The following is a 17,504-nucleotide window of genomic DNA, read 5'->3' as shown; positions in this document are numbered from 1 at the left end:
CGTTATTATATGTGATCGGTTACCCATATTAAGTTAGCTCGATCACAACACTTTAGCCATTTATAAATGTTCAGATCAAGTTGCCAGATTGGTGTGTTTTCCAGTAATTGTTCAAAATCCACAATCCAAAATTATAAACACACACATCTACTACAGTATTGTGGCTCATCAAATGGCATGTAATAAAGGAAATTAAGTGCTCTCTAAAGAAGGCTACATTGTAAGGCTACGTGTCTGTCATTTGCCTTAAAGAAATAAAAGGGAACAACAGAAATATCAAAATGCCACCTGTCTAAAGCTATTTTATTCCACCTAGTACAAACTAATCCGTCCGTCTTTTTGTTTCTCTCTGACAAACTCTTTATTTTAACACATTGTCTGTCTGTCTATTTTTTGTTTTTGTGTATATTTCTATTTCTTGTCAAGTTATGACACGGCCCAAATTCCGACCCTGCCCATCTTGCCAGACGCCCAATCAGTTAGCAATCAGCAATCTGTTAAGAAAAGCAGAAATGTTGGCCGTGTAATCGATTCTGCTCGTATTGCAGTAAGTAACATGCAAATGTAATTTAAAAATGCAAAGTGTTATTTGAAGTGTAACTGAAAGGCCATGTTTGTCACATAGTGAAAATCATATACGTAGCAGTATGATGAGGCATTTATAAATGTACTCTTATTTCCTACAGTACAAGGAATATTCTTTGTCTTTAAATTGTGCTAAATAGAAATAAGTTGTGTTCTCTGTCAAATAAAGGCAACATAAAGTCATGTTGGTAATGGTAGAAACTGGCCTTATCTGAAAGTAAACTTTGTACTTGTATATTAAAAAAAAAACAACATTAAATTTAAACTCCATTAAATGATTTTAAAATAAAATTGCTTTATACAGTACTTATGTATCTAATAATTCAGTAGGTTTAACTAAAGTGTAGTAACTGTTTTTGTTTTTCAGGTGCGGAAACTTGAGGCAGTGGGTTACAAGCCCATTTTATTTATTGGCAAACAAAATAAGGCTTCAAATAAGTGGGTTGCAGATGTAATTACCCATCTGCACCCCACTCCTGTCACAAAAATGTTTTTGGAGAAGATGCAGAGGGCTTATGAATTTATTTTGACTAAGTGTAAGAGCAAGATATGTGTTCAGTAATAATAATTATTATTTAAAATGTGTATTTTTCTTTGTTAATATAATACAGATTTTAAATGAATTTAAACTTGTATTAAAGCAACCTCCACAGCACAGCAGCCGGACAGTGACATCCCCACCGCAGAGCAGCACAACAGCCCCAGTGAGGAACAGTGCAATGGTTCCATTTTGGAGCCGGAGAGCCTTGCCGTGGAGCAGCCGGAGCCGGAGAGCCTTGCCGTGGAGCAGCCGGAGCCGGAGAGCCTTGCCGTGGAGCAGCCGGAGCCGGAGAGCCTTGCCGTGGAGCAGCCGGAGCCGGAGAGCCTTGCCGTGGAGCAGCCGGATCCGGAGAGCCTTGCCGTGGAGCAGCCGGAGCTGGAGAGCCTTGCCGTGGAGCAGCCGGAGCCGGAGAGCCTTGCCGTGGAGCAGCCGGAGCCGGAGAGCCTTGCCGTGGAGCAGACGGAGCCGGAGAGCCTTGCCGTGGAGCAGACGGAGCCGGAGAGCCTTGCCGTGGAGCAGCCGGAGCCGGAGAGCCTTGCCGTGGAGCAGACGGAGCCGGAGAGCCTTGCCGTGGAGCAGCCGGAGCCGGAGAGCCTTGCCGTGGAGCAGACGGAGCCGGAGAGCCTTGCCGTGGAGCAGACGGAGCCGGAGAGCCTTGCCGTGGAGCAGCCGGAGCCGGAGAGCCTTGCCGTGGAGCAGCCGGAGCCGGAGAGCCTTGCCGTGGAGCAGCCGGAGCCGGAGAGCCTTGCCGTGGAGCAGCCGGAGCTGGAGAGCCTTGCCGTGGAGCAGCCGGAGCCGGAGAGCCTTGCCGTGGAGCAGCCGGAGCCGGAGAGCCTTGCCGTGGAGCAGCCGGATCCGGAGAGCCTTGCCGTGGAGCAGCCGGAGCCGGAGAGCCTTGCCGTGGAGCAGCCGGAGCTGGAGAGCCTTGCCGTGGAGCAGCCGGAGCCGGAGAGCCTTGCCGTGGAGCAGCCGGAGCTGGAGAGCCTTGCCGTGGAGCAGCCGGAGCTGGAGAGCCTTGCCGTGGAGCAGCCGGAGCCGGAGAGCCTTGCCGTGGAGCAGCCGGAGCCGGAGAGCCTTGCCGTGGAGCAGCCGGAGCTGGAGAGCCTTGCCGTGGAGCAGCCGGAGCCGGAGAGCCTTGCCGTGGAGCAGCCGGAGCTGGAGAGCCTTGCCGTGGAGCAGCCGATGAAACCCACAAAGGAGTCCGAGACTCTATTTATACTCAACCTTGTTCCTCTGTCTTCCCAATACTCTTCAACCTCTCTCTCTCCTCCCTCCTCTACTACTTTTCCAGCTGGTCTTCCTTCAGAATCTTCTCCTCCTCCACCTCCACTGCCATGCTCTAAGTTATTGAGACAGAGGAAGAAAAGAACAAAAACCTCAGTCTGTTCAGCAGCACCTTCTGCCACCTCTGTCTCTCCTCCGTCTCTTATCCCCACAGATCTCTCCTTTCCACAGTCTTGTCCTCCACCTGCTGCCTCTTCCATCTCCCAGTCCTTGAGGCAGGAGGGGCCATGTGTGAAGAAGAGAAGAAAGGGTAAGTTTTGTTTTGCAGTGATATACCTAAATAAACACTATTAATAGATTTGCTTTCAGACAAAGTGGACTTTAGGCAAATTAGATTTATTCGGGTCATTGTTAACCAATACACAGTATTTTGTTCTTTAGATATAGCTGTGTTTATGTGGATAGTGTCCAGGGGCTGTGGTTCCAAAGCTAATTTTAGCCTAAAAGCGACCCTCCCTGCAAATCGCTGTCCAAAGCCACACACCCTGAAGGCATATACACATGCAGATCAGACAATCAGAGACAACATTACTACAATGCACACTGCACATACTTCTGCACACTGGTTCACGCAGAGAAAAATGTCATCTGCGCGTTTACGTATACGCTGTGCAGACAGAGCAAGAATGACCAACAAACAAACTGACCTTCCTTCCTGGTATTGTAGTACTTTTACTAACTGTACTATGTTTTCTCAATTCATGTTGACAGTCAGGTAGGGAAGCCAATAGAAATGTTTGAAATGAGCGTTTTGATTGGACATACATTTTTTGGGCCTACACCTTACACCGAATATTTAAATACATTATTAAATGGGGACACTAAATTTCTAGCAATTATCGTTGAATTGATTACACAGAATCTATTTAAACGGAGCTGACTTAGGCAATAACGTCTCTGCATTCAATAATGAAATGCCTTAAGGCTTAAGTTGAAAATTGAGTGTTTAATCTTTATTATACATATATATATAATTCATTATACATTAATGACACTCTATTCTACTATTTGATACTGTACAGTGCTTTGACACAATCCGTATTGTTAAAAGTGCTATGTAAATAAAGGTGATTAATTGATTGAAATACATAAACCACTTAATTTAATAATTGCTATTGGGATGTGAAGAGATTTTCAAACAGCATAACAAAAATATTTCAGAAGACAATGACCTATTGCACCTTAAAGCTAAGAGGGCTTTGGGAAACTCAACCCATTTTGCTCTATCCACAAAAAGCAGGGACAAAGTCAATTGGGCACAAGTGGACAGAACCACAGATAACCTCACGAGTGAAATGATAACCTTGCAAGTGAGATTCATGAACATAGCATTGCTTAATAATCTAAGAAAACACCCATTGCTTAATATATATATATATATATATATTTTTTTTTATCATAAAGGTTGCCGAAAATGTAGTAGGCAGAAGATCTTCCTGTTTGATAAAATAGTTGGGGAAAGAATAAATGAGGTAATGTATTTTATTAGGCTACTTGACAATATGTTATGCACTATCCAGTGATTGCGTAAACAGCTAAAATAATAATTACTCTCTCTGTGTGTGTAGGGAAAAGCAGAACTGAAAGTCCACTGGTTGCCTTGTACTGTGTGGTAAGTTGTTTTATTTAACTTTTTTTATTTTTTATTCCATTGTAATGCTAAGTAGTCTATTCCATGACCAATATGATGTAGGCAAAGTTAAAATGGTCTCTTACAAGCAGCATGGAAGTTTCTTTTATTGATGTCTGTGGCAAGAGAAAGGGCAATGACCAGTAGTCTGGACTGAAACTCAGAGAGTGTGACTGAAACTTAAATTCTTAAAAGAATATACAATTTTTTTGATAGAAATAGGAGAATGATCTACCTCCTTGAGTGAATTTAGATCTAGTTAGTAGGGAGAGCCCAGGATTTTGTGAAGTGGATACAATAGATTGTGGAAGCTAGACAGTTCAGTGCTTTCTAAACAATTAATACAATTTAAAAAAAATATTTGACAGGCAGCCTGTGTATTGACAATAAAATGGGGCTGATGTGAACATATTTTTGCTTTTAGCTAAGCTGCTACATACACAATCATCTGAAGCGTATTTATTTAGCAGGACATTGACCGAGGACATTTACCCAGTAATGCGTTAGTAGTAGTAGTGAATCATGAAAATAATTTTTCAGCATTTGAAACATAAAACTTAATTTAAAAAAACTTAATTTAGCAAATTTCTAAGATGGAAAATGTGGTTTTCAATGAACCAATAGCAGTCTAATGAGATCTGTGGTCCCAACTGATGATGTAAAAATACATCCATCAAGACTCAAATGAATAAACTTGCATCTTATTTTTTGAGGTTTTAAAACAATAAGTGCTTCCAGTAGTGTCTTGCAATGAAGACTAGAACAGTGACAGCAGTGGTGATAAAATGCATAAAGGAAGATTAGGGCAATGAGAAAAAGAACAGTATTAAATCTGAAGAAGAGGAGAACAATGATGAATGGCCATGTGAGCAAGATGCAGTCACCATCCTTATCCCAGAGTCTGTAGAACTGCCAGATCTGCTTGGAATGCAACATCAAAACATGCTGAAGTCTTAAAACTGGTCCGGTATTCTGTAACTGCAAACCATAGCCCCTTTCCATGTAATCTAAGAGTGCTTTATTTATTTTTTAAACAAATGACACATTTATTGACAAATATCAATAAATGTCAATGAAATCTAAATTAATCCCAACAATAATCTTTATTTTTGTTCTGTGTTCTAATGATATGTTCAACTTATGATACTTACAGTGGCAAGACTTGGGATGACACATGGGAGCCTGCCAGTGAGTTCCAACATTTTTTGCCAGAGTCTACAAATCCCAACCAGCTTTCACCATGACAGTCTACTGACCATGAATACCTGGACTTGTTAAGCACTCTTCAATTCTGAGTGTTTTGTTGTTGTTCTTTTGCTTGCTGTTCTTCATTAAAGTTTGTGCACAGTGCATATACTGTTTTAGTATGTTTTTTTTTTTTAAGTATCATTTTAAACACCTTTTACATTTGTCAGGAACTGCATAACAGTCCTATGTATAGGACATGCTACAGTCATGCTTTTCATTATAATGGCATTCCCAAAGACATTACTTGTATAATAAATATTAAAATATAATAAATATATGAATTTTTTTTTTTACAGTGCAACCTTAATATAGCATAGATGCAAAATAGGTCACTTAGATTTGCTTAGATCTTATGAGAAAGTGTACATAAGGTAAATAAAGAATTGGGACCAGTTGCAGAAAAGCTAGTTTAATTGTACCTTAATTGTATTGGAAAACTAAGACTAATAACTGTATAGTATTTTCTTTACTTGTTTACCAAACTGTCTAAAAAGGATAATATTTGAGGTCTGAGATATGGGAACGGTGAAGAGAGAGGGCAAACATTTAGCATTTTAGCTCTTATCAGCCAATATTGTCTTAACCTTCATAGCACTTCATCTTTTATAAGATAGGCTTTTGACTAAATACATAATGTTTATAAAATTGTCCAAATTTTTTTTTTTTAGTTTTTGTGTTTGTAAAATTACAGTTTTTGACATTTTAGGTAATACAAATAATTGTACAAATACCTGTAAGTAACTTACAATTAGCATGTAAAACAAAAATCTTCTGTCAAATAATCTTCATGTAAAACAAATAATTCTGTTTGGAGCATGTCCTCGGTTCTCACCTTTTTACCCTCCTACCTGTTTGCATCTCTGTATAGATAAGTTTATATGAACCATCTGTCTGTTATGGCAAACATGAAATATAAATAATATAAATATATTATTATATATGTATGAGTATATTTATATAATAGTTTACAAATAAATCTATTATATATATATATATATATATATATATATATATACACATACATATGTATAGATTACACACACACACATATATATGTATATACATACATATATATGCACACATAATAGTTTATTTGTATACAGTACACAGCTGTCACAATTACCCTCCTACCGGTTCATACTATGAAAATCAATGCTTTGAAAAAAGGATTCACTAAACTGTTTCTACGTCACGTTACCCCAAGATAGGAATGTATACCTGTAAAATTATATTTTTATTTTTAACGAGAAGAAAAAATATTTAACTGAACTTCTGGTATAACCCTACTTCTGCCAGAAGATCCTGTAATGACCACATTTGGACAAGTTTGTGTGACGTGGATTTTTACACGCTGTGGCTGGACTAATGTTTAGGCAAAAATACAAGGTGCTTCATGTTGCACACTATGTTTTATTGTCATTATGACTTCAGCAACTGTCACTGAACAATAAGTGATTGATATGTAGCAAAGAAATTACCCATTTACCGAAATCATAACCCTAACCCTACAGCATAAGTAGGGAACTACAATTAACTACAATTTACAGTCCCATGTCACATCAATATAGTGCCAAAGGCGTATGGGTAATGTAGTTTAAAAACCTTTTAGTAATGAAATGAAGTAAATAGTATATTTAATGAACAAAGGGCTACCTCAATATGTTCATTGTGCAAACCTTTATGATATATTTGAGAACCAGACTGAAATTTGGTGTTATACTAAGAACACTTTTTAAAACATTTATTTTTAAACTTTCTGTATATGTGAGAAAATTGCATCAAGTCTTATTTAGTAATCATATCATAAGTAGTTATCTTGCTGTTTTTCCCTTTGACATGCTTGTTGGAGTTTGAGTTACAGCCATTTGAAATGTGCAATTTTTTCCTCTTTTAGGATCACTTCTGGTCTCTTCTGGGGGGGGGCAATTAAACCTATGCCGATGTACTATCTTTATCATGGACAATAAACCGTTATCACATTAATGTCTGAAAAGTTTGTTTATTTCTGCCCCTTTCTATATTTACAACATGCATATGTTAGATTTATGGTGCTGAAACTGAAAACAAAAATTCAGTAAAAAATGTATTCAAAGGTAAAAGTAACATATGTAGCCAACATATTATTTCTTTTTATCATTCATTTTCCTTTGGTGAAGGTTGAACTTGTGTTGGGAAATGATTTTTCCTCATCATAATGTGTTTGTTTACATACCTCCCCATTTTAGGGATGGGAAGTAGTACTAAAAAAGTGGTGGATGAATGGAGGGAGCTTTCCCCTTCGACTGACTCACACAAAACCATAATCCATGCAAATCATAATTAAATTTATTGAACACAAGGAAGCAAACAGAGCTTCAGGAGGGGTCAAGGCCAACATAAACAAAAACATACTAACTCCTAAACACAACCCACCTACACTCTAAAAACTGCTGGGTTGAAAACAACCCAATTTGGGTTATTTTGACAACCCAGCGCTGGGTCAAAAAGGGACGAACCCAGCGCTGGGTTATTTTAACCCAACCAGTTGGGTTATCATATTTATATCATATTTATATCATATTTGCCTTTTTTATGTTTTAAAATGACTATATTGCAGGGTTTAAAAAAACAGAGCGGGTGTTTTTTTTATCACTGTATTTCAGAAGGAAAACTACTGTATTTAGAAAATGTTCGATATCATTTCGCATGTGCTTGATAAGGCAGCGTTTGTGAGCTCAGTACCGCTCTGCAGCCGTTACCGGAGAAACCTACCTCTCCCGCTCTTAGCGCCCTCTGCTGGCAGAAAATATACTCGCAGAGTGCAGCCATGTGGGGAAACAATGCATTTCTACGTTAAAATTAACCCAAATTGAGCTAGGCATTAAACCTACAAATGTTATTCATTTTAAATATCACTTTTACACACAAATAATAATTACCAAAAGGAAAATATTTATTAAAAACAAGAGAAAAGTCAAAAAGTAACATGTTAGAAGAAATGCAGAAAAGGATGGCATTAACAGCTACAGAGTTCATAAACAAAGCATGGAACATTTGATGAATATAACTTAAGATCAAATTGGACTTTGTTCAATTGTATATATTGTATAATATACGAAAATAATATAATAATCTAATATACGAAAACACATACAATAAACTTACAATTAGTTAGGGTTTTTTTCCAACTATTCTGGCATGACAGTAAACAAATAAATCACAACATTAACTTTGATATTATAACATTTAACAGACGCATGTGTGTGTGTGTGTGTGTGTGTGTGAAAGAAAGTGACAGTTGTATGAATGACAGAGTGTAAACTCTTCTACTAAACAACACAGAAAAAGCATTTAACTTTTTTTTTTTTTTTTAACAAATTATACACTTACAGTTTGTTTCATAGTCCATGAATACAGATCATGCATCACGGTCAATTTTCATGATCTCTTTAGCATAACTGATGTAGTCATGAAGAAACCCCATCAGCACAGCATGTGACATCTTCTACATCATCCAGGGCAGCGTCCTCCTTTAAAACCACCGCTGCATCAGTTTAGGGGAAAGAAGATTCTCCTCTCTGACCAGCATTCATCCCAGTCACCGCCTGTTCTTCATGTGTGGCCTAAGAGAAACACATTTGAAAAAATTAAACATTTAATTAAACTATCCATTTTCAGGTAGAGGTGTATTCACGTCCGTAAGGATAGGTAAATAATCGGTTTTAAAGTTTTAACACTTTGTGTGGTTGTTTAATGTCTGTCTATCACAGCTCTCATGAAGTCTATAATGGCAGCACTAGTGTGAGGACAGGTGATATTGTTTGAATAAATATTGCTTTCAGAAAGCTTCTTTACTGAAACATTAAAACAGACATGACCTTCACATACCTCACAATATTCATGTACATGGAGGGCTGCTCTTCAAACCGTTAGTTCACCAAATAATTAAAATGTTCATAATTTACTCTCCCCATGTTTTTCCAGACTCATAAAAACTCTGCTCATTTTTTGGAAAACGTATGAATATATTTAATATTCTCTTTTGTGTCCTCCATTTATTTTGAACATACATGTTTGCTATCATATAATTTAAGATGTATTCATATATAAATATCAGAATTTACTTCTACAATAACTCTATATTTATGAAGCTTGAAAATACTGATTATCTAAACTATAAATGGATTAACAAATATTATGAGAAAACTAAAAATATATTAATTTATGTTGTAAAGACAGACAAAAGTCTTATAGGTTTGGAATGACTTGAGGGCAAGTAAATGATTTTTTGTGTGAACTTTACCTCTAAGAGCGAAGACCAAGAATAATGACTCTCCAAATCAGACAAGACAACTCCAAAGTTGGTTTGAGTTCTGCAATAAAACACACAGACATCAATGGTCTTAATGAAATGAGCACGTAATCACACTGTTGTTGCATCAAAATGTGAAGTAAACTGGCAGGAGACAACAGAAAAATTTATTTTCTAAAAATAACTTACATAAAATCTCAAAGGAATGATGCTCTCCCATGTCTCTTGCTTTTAACATCTACAAAAACAAAAAACAAACATTATTTTACTCTTAGTAAAACACAACAACAACTGATAACATGAAATTATGAAGTTTACTTGCCTTAAACGATCTTTCCCTCTCTTCAGAAGAAGCTGAGAAAACCTCCTCCTCACACAAGCAGACTTGTGTGTCCTTAACTCCAGTTAGTTTGAGTTCTGCAAAGAGGGACATCAATGGTTTCAATACAATATTAACATATACATACATACATACATATATAAAATCACACTGTTTTTGCATCAAAATGTGAAGTTAACAGGCAGGACACAACAGAAACATTAATTTTCAAAAAAAAAAAAAAAAAAAGTAATAATAATTTAACTTACATCAGTCTCAGAAGAATGAAGTTATCTTGTCTCTGGATTTCAACATCTAAAAAAAACACACACATTATTTTAGTCTTAGTAAAAATAAAGATAACTTGATGTTATTCTGAAGTTTACTCTCCTTAAACCGTCTGTCCCTCTCTTCAGAAGAACACCTCCTCCTCATCCTCACACAGGTCTGTGACTCCTCACACAAACAGCTTCTGTGTCTTTAACTCTCAGCGCGAGGACAATGAAGACAGGAGCTGGACAAGTCTGAAACATTACATGTAAAACGTACTTTTAACAGTTACCACTTCAACAGCCTCAAAATAATTATGCTAGTCTTTACTACACAATGCCGTTTCCTTTAGGAGACAAACATACATTCAGTTTAACCGCGAAAAAAAAGACAAATTCACATGAGCCGTGACCATAACCGTCTGCTAACGCCTCAAAAAGTACAGATAATGTAAAAACTTATGTAAATATGACAAAATACATTCACAGACGTTATATTAAAAGTACATCCTCCGTTCAGTAACGTTATATGAGGCAGTTAAGACCTCCGTGTCCGAGGCGAAAACCGCGTCCGTTTTTTTTTAAAAATATATATAACGTTAAGCTCCTTTGTTTCCGCCTTTCATAAAACCTTCCGCCTTTCATACAACCGGGTAAACAATAAAAGATAACTTTACATTTTGAATATTTAACGTTACTTACCATAGTCTTTCACTCGCTTCTCGCTTCTATCACGCTGAGAAAATGCCGGCTGCTCGCACTGGAGACGTAAGATTTTGACGTGACGTGCGTGCTCTCCTTCACGTCCGCGTCCTCAACCCACCCCGCTGGGTTAAAAAAGATAGTTATTTTCAACCCAAACTTGGGTTAAAACATCCCAAAGTCCTATCCAACGGCCTCAACCCAGCAGTTGGGTTGAAAAAACAACCCAGCGTTTTTTAGAGTGTATGCTAAGGACCAACTACAAAAAGACCTCCTACTCCAAGCCTCCACAGCACAGACGTCTCAGCTCTGCCTTTTAACTCCAAACATTTTCTCTAATGAACCAATCAGGACAGTGCCATCGTCAGCAGAATCATCAGCTAACTGAACTCGATCTGTTAGTCATCAGCATTTGAAAGAGAGGAAGGGAGAGAGCAAAAACAGAACACATACACACACAAAAAACCGAACACTTGACTAACACAAGTCAAGTGTTCGGTCCAGTCATGCTTTTCTGTGTCCCTATTATAATGAGCTTATTCCATGTCTCTAACCAGGTTTCAATTGTTTGGAAGTAACAAGTATTAAGGGGTCATTGGAAAGGTTTGGAGAATAATAATTTTTAAAAAATTATATGTGAAAATGGTATTATAATTAGTATTATTGTTATTATTATATTCTTTATAATTGTAATAATTATAAAATAATTACCACAAAAATATGATTAAGAATTTAAAAATAAATTATTCATATATTAAATCAATTAAAAAAAATGAAAACAAAGAAATACAAAATATTTTACAATTTCAGAATTTTGATTAAAAAGATACATACAGTTCTTTAAATACATGTAATACTTTAAACAAAGAATAATAATGTAGTTTAATAGAAACTAATTTTCCAATTAATTTTTTTGCTTTGCTTATAATATGCGTTCTTCATGGTAAATTGGGTATTTATAGAAGAAACCATATAAATATATTTTACATTTACAAGAATGGGGGTCCTTCAAACAATGATGATCATATTTGGAGCTCCGCAACACCTAAAAGATTAAAAACCCGTTGTAGACAACATTATCAAATTATATTTTTAATAAAGTTTGGTCTGCTAATTATTTTCTCCATTACTCAACTGAATGTTTGGTTTCTAAGTTGGGCTGTACTTACATTGTAAGCACAAAAAGAGTAGTTTTATTTATAACAAAATAAAGTTTCTGTGAACTATAGCCTAGCCCAACTACACAGTGGCATGATGAGAAAGTACCTCAAATCTATAATTTAGTACAGTACTGTACTTAGCCTTACAATAATGCACTTCATTTTCACCACTGACTGGTTGTAGAGGCATGCATAAAATCATTTCTATGTAACGTGGAAAAAAACAGACAGTACACTTTGGGTATATTTATAAGGTGATCAACAGCAGATTTTATTACATGCTTTAGATTCAGGGTTAAGGTCAAGGTCACCATCAAAAAAAACAAAAAAAAAAAAACATTGTCTTCTGGATTACAGTTCGTCATCAGAAATGTCGAAGTCACTGTTGTAGTCATCAGCTGACAGTTGGTTAAAGAAGTTGGTGTTCTCTGCTCCAGTCAAAACTTGCAGGTAACAGTCTCTTGCTTGCACCCTCATATCTCTGATTTTACGCTGCTTTCTGTGGATGATGCACTGCAGACCTTTCAAACCCTCTTCAGTTAGGCCACATTGCGAATCTTAAAAGAATGGAAAAACAACAACAACAAAAAACCATTAAGCCTCCCTTATAAACTTTCATTAAACACTCATCATTGTTGTGTATGCTTATTTGGGCTGCCACCTAAAAGTAACCTAAAATGTTAGTCTGTTAGAAAAGTCATAGTTGGTCTAATTTGGAGTGGTTATACGTTGCAAAAAACAAAAACAAAAAAAAACAAACAAACAAAAAAAACAACAAACACACATATTCCACAGGACATGTTAAAACTCACAGGCAGATATTATGAATAACAAGGCTGGACCCTGTAGTTATTACACAGTATTTACATATGTGGGGCAATAAATTTAAATTTGGACCATTGAAAGAGTTTCAAGTACAACTCCAAAAAAGCAAGATTGACAACGTTCAGCTACCAATTGGATAGAGATTTAGGCAAAGTGTAACGATAGCTCATACAGCTACAGCCACTTATGCTACAAGGAAATGTTTCTGAGTTTTTTGTGAGTCCATTTTAAAGAAAAATCTTTGGTCAGGGGCAACCCTATGCTTATGTTTGCCGTATATGACAAATATGCCATATATTACAAATACATACTTTTTATTGTCTCCTTGGCAAAGCAGCAGGACAGTTCTCTGAGGGCATCAGCACGAGTTGAAAGATATCTCCAATGGTTGTTCATCTCTGCAACAAGAATCTTCTGCTCCTCCTGAAGTCTCCTTAATGACATCATGATGTCGAATGCCTTTCTCTTTGTCCTAAAATTAACAGAGTCTGGAATGCACGAAAAAAAATTGTCATACATCAACCTTCTTTAATATTTAAAATCAGATGGGGTTGCAGATTGACATTTGAGGCATCGTGGTTGAAATATGTATAATTGTCAGAAGACTAGTGAACATACCACTGTGTGGTAGCTGCCATGGCCAAGCTGTCTCACCAGACAAAATGGTTTCCAAGCACAGAGTTTCTGTGTTTGGAACCATTCTGTTGTATTTCTCAACAATTGATGTCAGGGTCCCCTTCTCCTCCCTGATTTTGCGGCGGATCCTGGCACGACCTTTGTTGCCATCTGTATCTTTATAGAGACGCTGAGAACGTCTCTTGATACTCGCCACAAGTACCTCAATTCTGCTGGCCAAGGCATCAGCATCATTTGTGGTTGTTGTTGCTGCTGCTGAGAAGAAATGTGTGATTTTTACACAAAATTACAATAACAATTATTCATGACTAAATGTGTTACCAATATTATATATACACATATATGTTATAAGGGCTGCACGATATATTGCATGCGATACTCATGCGCATCTCATCAGTAAAGCCAGTTCTGTGATTGGAAATAAATCTCTATCACCTATTTTCAGATGGAGCAGCATTTAATACGCAGAGCAGTAGTTCACAAGCTATGCAATATCACATTCACTATTGCATGCGATGCATCTGTGATTATGAGCTTGAATTGCGTAGCTTGTCATATAAAATATAGGGGCTAAACAATTAATCACTTTTCTAATTGCAATTAGAGATGCTACAATCGTTAAAAAGTGGCAATCTTATGCAATCGTTCAAAGTGGTAATTGATCACTCAAAAGCCTCTTATGTTATTCTGTGTGCTAAAGATGCATTTTTTTTCTCTAGAGGTTATTTAAAGGGTTCATTGCTCTAATTTTTGTTTTAGTATAACATTATACCATTCATACACGCACATACATATGTATATACATAAGTCATTTACTCACTATCTGCCCACTCCTTTACTTCGTTGAGCCAGTCTTCCAACTGGCTCTCTGTCACTGCCAGTTCAACTTTTAAAGACTCTAGGTTTAGCAATGGTTTTACAGAGCTTTTGTGGTCTGCAATTACAAGCAATCACAGATGGTACAAGAACAATAACTAAATGTTTAATGCACAACTTCAAACAGTAATAACATACATTATTGAACATCTAAAACCAATTCTACTGATGTTATTACCTTCTGATATCGGCAGGTCAGTGTGATGGCCAAAGTGTAGATCTTTTGCTGATTCCAGCGCATGGCCATGAGAGTCAGCATGTCTGTGCGTCCTGCAAACAGAGAATATCATGTTACCATATTCCCCCTACTTATTATGTAATAATGTAACTAGTATAGTATGTGGTCATTGTACCTGCTTTGGACATGTGTTTTGTAGTCACTGCAATCCTAGACAGGAAAGCATTGCACTGTTCCACCTCCTCACCTAGGGTTAAACCAGCCCCATCCTGATATGCCCCACTCCATTTCACCTGATTAGGAATAATAATAATAATAATAATAATAATAATGCTGAGAAAGTGTTGACATGTATTTGCAGATGTTCAGTTTTAGTAATCACAAACTTCACCTACCTCACATTTAAAATCATGGGCTTTGGCATGGAACACTGAAAGGAAGGGCTTCATGTTAAGAAGGTGCTGGAGCTCTGGACAGCTTTTTGCAACTCTTTGGAGGTAGGGCCAATATTTGCAAGTCACATCCATACAAAACAAATGTATTTGCCTACTGGCCAGCTTTTCTTGCAGGTACAAGGGATAGGCAAAAATTTCACCCCTGTACATATTTAAAGCACGGAGGAGCACTCCGTGTCGACACACTGCAAGCTCCAATCCCTCCTCGTCTACCTTGCTGGCAGATCTCTGGGAGGTCTCTCTGGCTGCTGACCACTCCCCTCCACAAACACCTCGTCCACTCACCTACAATATGGAAAATGGTTGATAAAAATAAGAATCTCCTAAATAAACTCTTCAGTTGGAGGTAACTGTAGCCCTGTATTTATTCTAATAGTCTGCTTTTTTTTTTTTTTTTACATGTTTGGATGTCTTGTGAATGTAGTCCACAAATCTTGTCACATCTTCATCCTTAGCTATAAAGACGTCTTCAAAGATGGCCTTTTCTTCAGGTCTAGAAAAATAATAATAATAATAATACATAACAGGTACACAAGCTTGTGATACTTTGTAATCTAATTTTACTGGGTGCACATTAAAACGATATTTTTCTTATTAATACTGTTTCAACAGTGTGACATTATACACAATTTTAAATACCTAGCTGCATTCTTGAAACGGTAATGCTTGCGGTTTCCATCGACTGAAACTGCCAGCATGTCTGGGCTGCACGCAGGACAGATGAAGGGCTCTTCCTTACAGATTTTGTCCACCTCGTATCGCACAGCCTCCCACTCAAAAAAACTTTTTTGAAAACTGTCTTTGGAGATCTTGCCACACTATTAAAATTAAGGAAACCAACAAATACATTAGCATCTAAAAGATTTTCGTCCCACAATACAAAGACATTAACAATACTGTAGAATAAATAAATTCAATACTCACACGACCAAAGCGGACAGTTCGCTGATCGAGCATTCTCAAAAATGCTTGGCAGGACAGTCCTGGTGCAGCCATCTTCATTTCTTCAAATGAGAAGAAGACATCTGTGGCATAAATAGTGGCAAAGTGAAGGGTTGCAGGCCAGTAGTCACTCAGATTTAGATCACCCACTCCAGCAGCCCACGTGGCTTGGCATGCCTCACAACTCAACTCAGGCATGCTTAGATCATATCGTCCTGGAAAAATGAAAAAACACATCCACTTAAATGTAAATATAATGTGATTAATCAGGGTTTTGATTCCTTACACAATTTTACATTACTTTGTATACTTTTTAAACATTACTTAGAGGTCATGCAGATCTTACATCCAGACCTGTGCCAAACTTATGGGAGTAGAGCATGTACAGATTTTTATCTTCACACCCTTACCATTCATTGTGATTACAGCAACAGTCTTCCCTGGACTGACCCTTAGTGACTCTCGTGAACAATCACAGATTTTGTAAGGGATCTCCACAGGTACAAGCCGTACTGAAAAAGATCAAACATTTGAATTAAGATCGTTTTTATTGATTGAGTATTAAGACAATTTGTATAGACTGATATAACATTGTAACATTGGAGTTGAAAATTAGCACTAGCTATAATCTCTATATGCTGCACATCAGTTACAGGCTTTGTATTGTAACTATGTTTGCTTGTATGGTCCCTGTTAAATAAACTTTAAATAAATAAATAAACGGTTCAATGGTATTGGAGTACATTGCTGAAAAATATAGAAGAGATGCTCAAAAAGCTTAAATTCAATATCAAACAACAAGAGACAAAAAAAGGGCATTATTTAAATAGTAAAACATATGAGGCCTAACAACTCTCAGAATTATGTGTATGTTGTACACTCACAAACCAGCACTTACCACAATGGGAAAGAGCCTTATCTACAACAAAAGTTGTTGGAGGCAATGGCTGGTAGAATCCAGCCGTCATGGCATCTCTGTTATGGAGAACATGTCTGGTGTGCATACTGACATCACACTGAGCACAGAAAAAGGGCTGTGGTCAACAGTCACTGCAGCGGACAGCAGCTGGATTGCTCCCACACTGTTGGCAGATGCGTGTTGCTACATTTTCATGTGCCGCAGCGGTGTTCACCAGACGTGGTCTCTCTGTCCTCCATCTCTCTGAAAAGAGACTTTGTCTTGTGCTCCAGTTTGAGGAAGCTAGGAGAGGACCTCTTGAGGTCTCAAGAGATGATGCCTCATCATCTGAGGTATTGCTCAGTGAGTGCTGGAGATCTTGCAGAAAAGACTCTGTTAAAATAGTATGGAATATTTAAAAGCAATACTTTAATATATACATGAAAGTGTTCTGCATCAAGTGCATTTGACTGTGAAAAGGCCAGTATTCCGGAAAATTTTAAAAATGTTATTTGTTATTTACACAATGAAGTACACACCAACAGCCTCTGGAGCAAAGGTCACCTCACAGTTAGTGGCAGATGCATTGATGGGAGGATCAGATTTCCGAATGGGATCAGCTGCACCAGATAAAAAAAGAAAAGAAAAGAAAAAAAAGAAAAGAA

The 17,504-nt window shown here is 37.3% G+C and overlaps 2 protein-coding genes and 1 long non-coding RNA gene across 3 annotated transcripts; 1 reads left to right on the top strand and 2 right to left on the bottom strand.

The window, feature by feature from the left end:
- The first annotated feature begins 495 nt into the window (after positions 1-495).
- LOC127981568 (retinitis pigmentosa 1-like 1 protein) lies at positions 496-5,392 on the top strand. Its single transcript, XM_052585506.1, has 6 exons — positions 496-547; positions 953-1,121; positions 1,227-2,660; positions 3,815-3,882; positions 3,979-4,022; positions 5,194-5,392. Exons 2-6 carry the CDS (start codon positions 1,073-1,075, stop codon positions 5,282-5,284), a joined length of 1,686 nt encoding a protein of 561 aa, XP_052441466.1. The 5' UTR covers positions 496-547; positions 953-1,072; the 3' UTR covers positions 5,285-5,392.
- A 4,509-nt stretch (positions 5,393-9,901) lies between these two features.
- On the bottom strand, positions 9,902-11,114 carry LOC127968570 (uncharacterized). The gene is made up of 3 exons (XR_008156015.1): positions 10,870-11,114; positions 10,168-10,422; positions 9,902-9,996 (listed from the first exon to the last, which is right to left on the bottom strand). It is a non-coding gene; the product is annotated as an uncharacterized LOC127968570 (long non-coding RNA).
- Positions 11,115-11,979: 865 nt separating this feature from the next.
- Positions 11,980-17,227, bottom strand: LOC127981552 (uncharacterized). Its single transcript, XM_052585505.1, has 11 exons — positions 16,840-17,227; positions 16,352-16,453; positions 15,924-16,156; positions 15,639-15,817; positions 15,399-15,492; positions 14,940-15,284; positions 14,720-14,837; positions 14,311-14,424; positions 13,473-13,745; positions 13,166-13,342; positions 11,980-12,586 (listed from the first exon to the last, which is right to left on the bottom strand). The coding sequence occupies exons 1-11, from the start codon at positions 16,943-16,945 to the stop codon at positions 12,381-12,383; spliced, it is 1,947 nt and encodes a 648-aa protein (XP_052441465.1). The 5' UTR covers positions 16,946-17,227; the 3' UTR covers positions 11,980-12,380.
- Between the last annotated feature and the right edge of the window lie 277 nt (positions 17,228-17,504).

Source organism: Carassius gibelio, chromosome A4, assembly GCF_023724105.1.
Source record: "Carassius gibelio isolate Cgi1373 ecotype wild population from Czech Republic chromosome A4, carGib1.2-hapl.c, whole genome shotgun sequence".
Taxonomy (NCBI): Eukaryota; Metazoa; Chordata; class Actinopteri; order Cypriniformes; family Cyprinidae; genus Carassius; species Carassius gibelio.
Note: the sequence above shows the minus strand (reverse complement) of the source record. Positions and strands in the feature narration are given on the sequence as shown.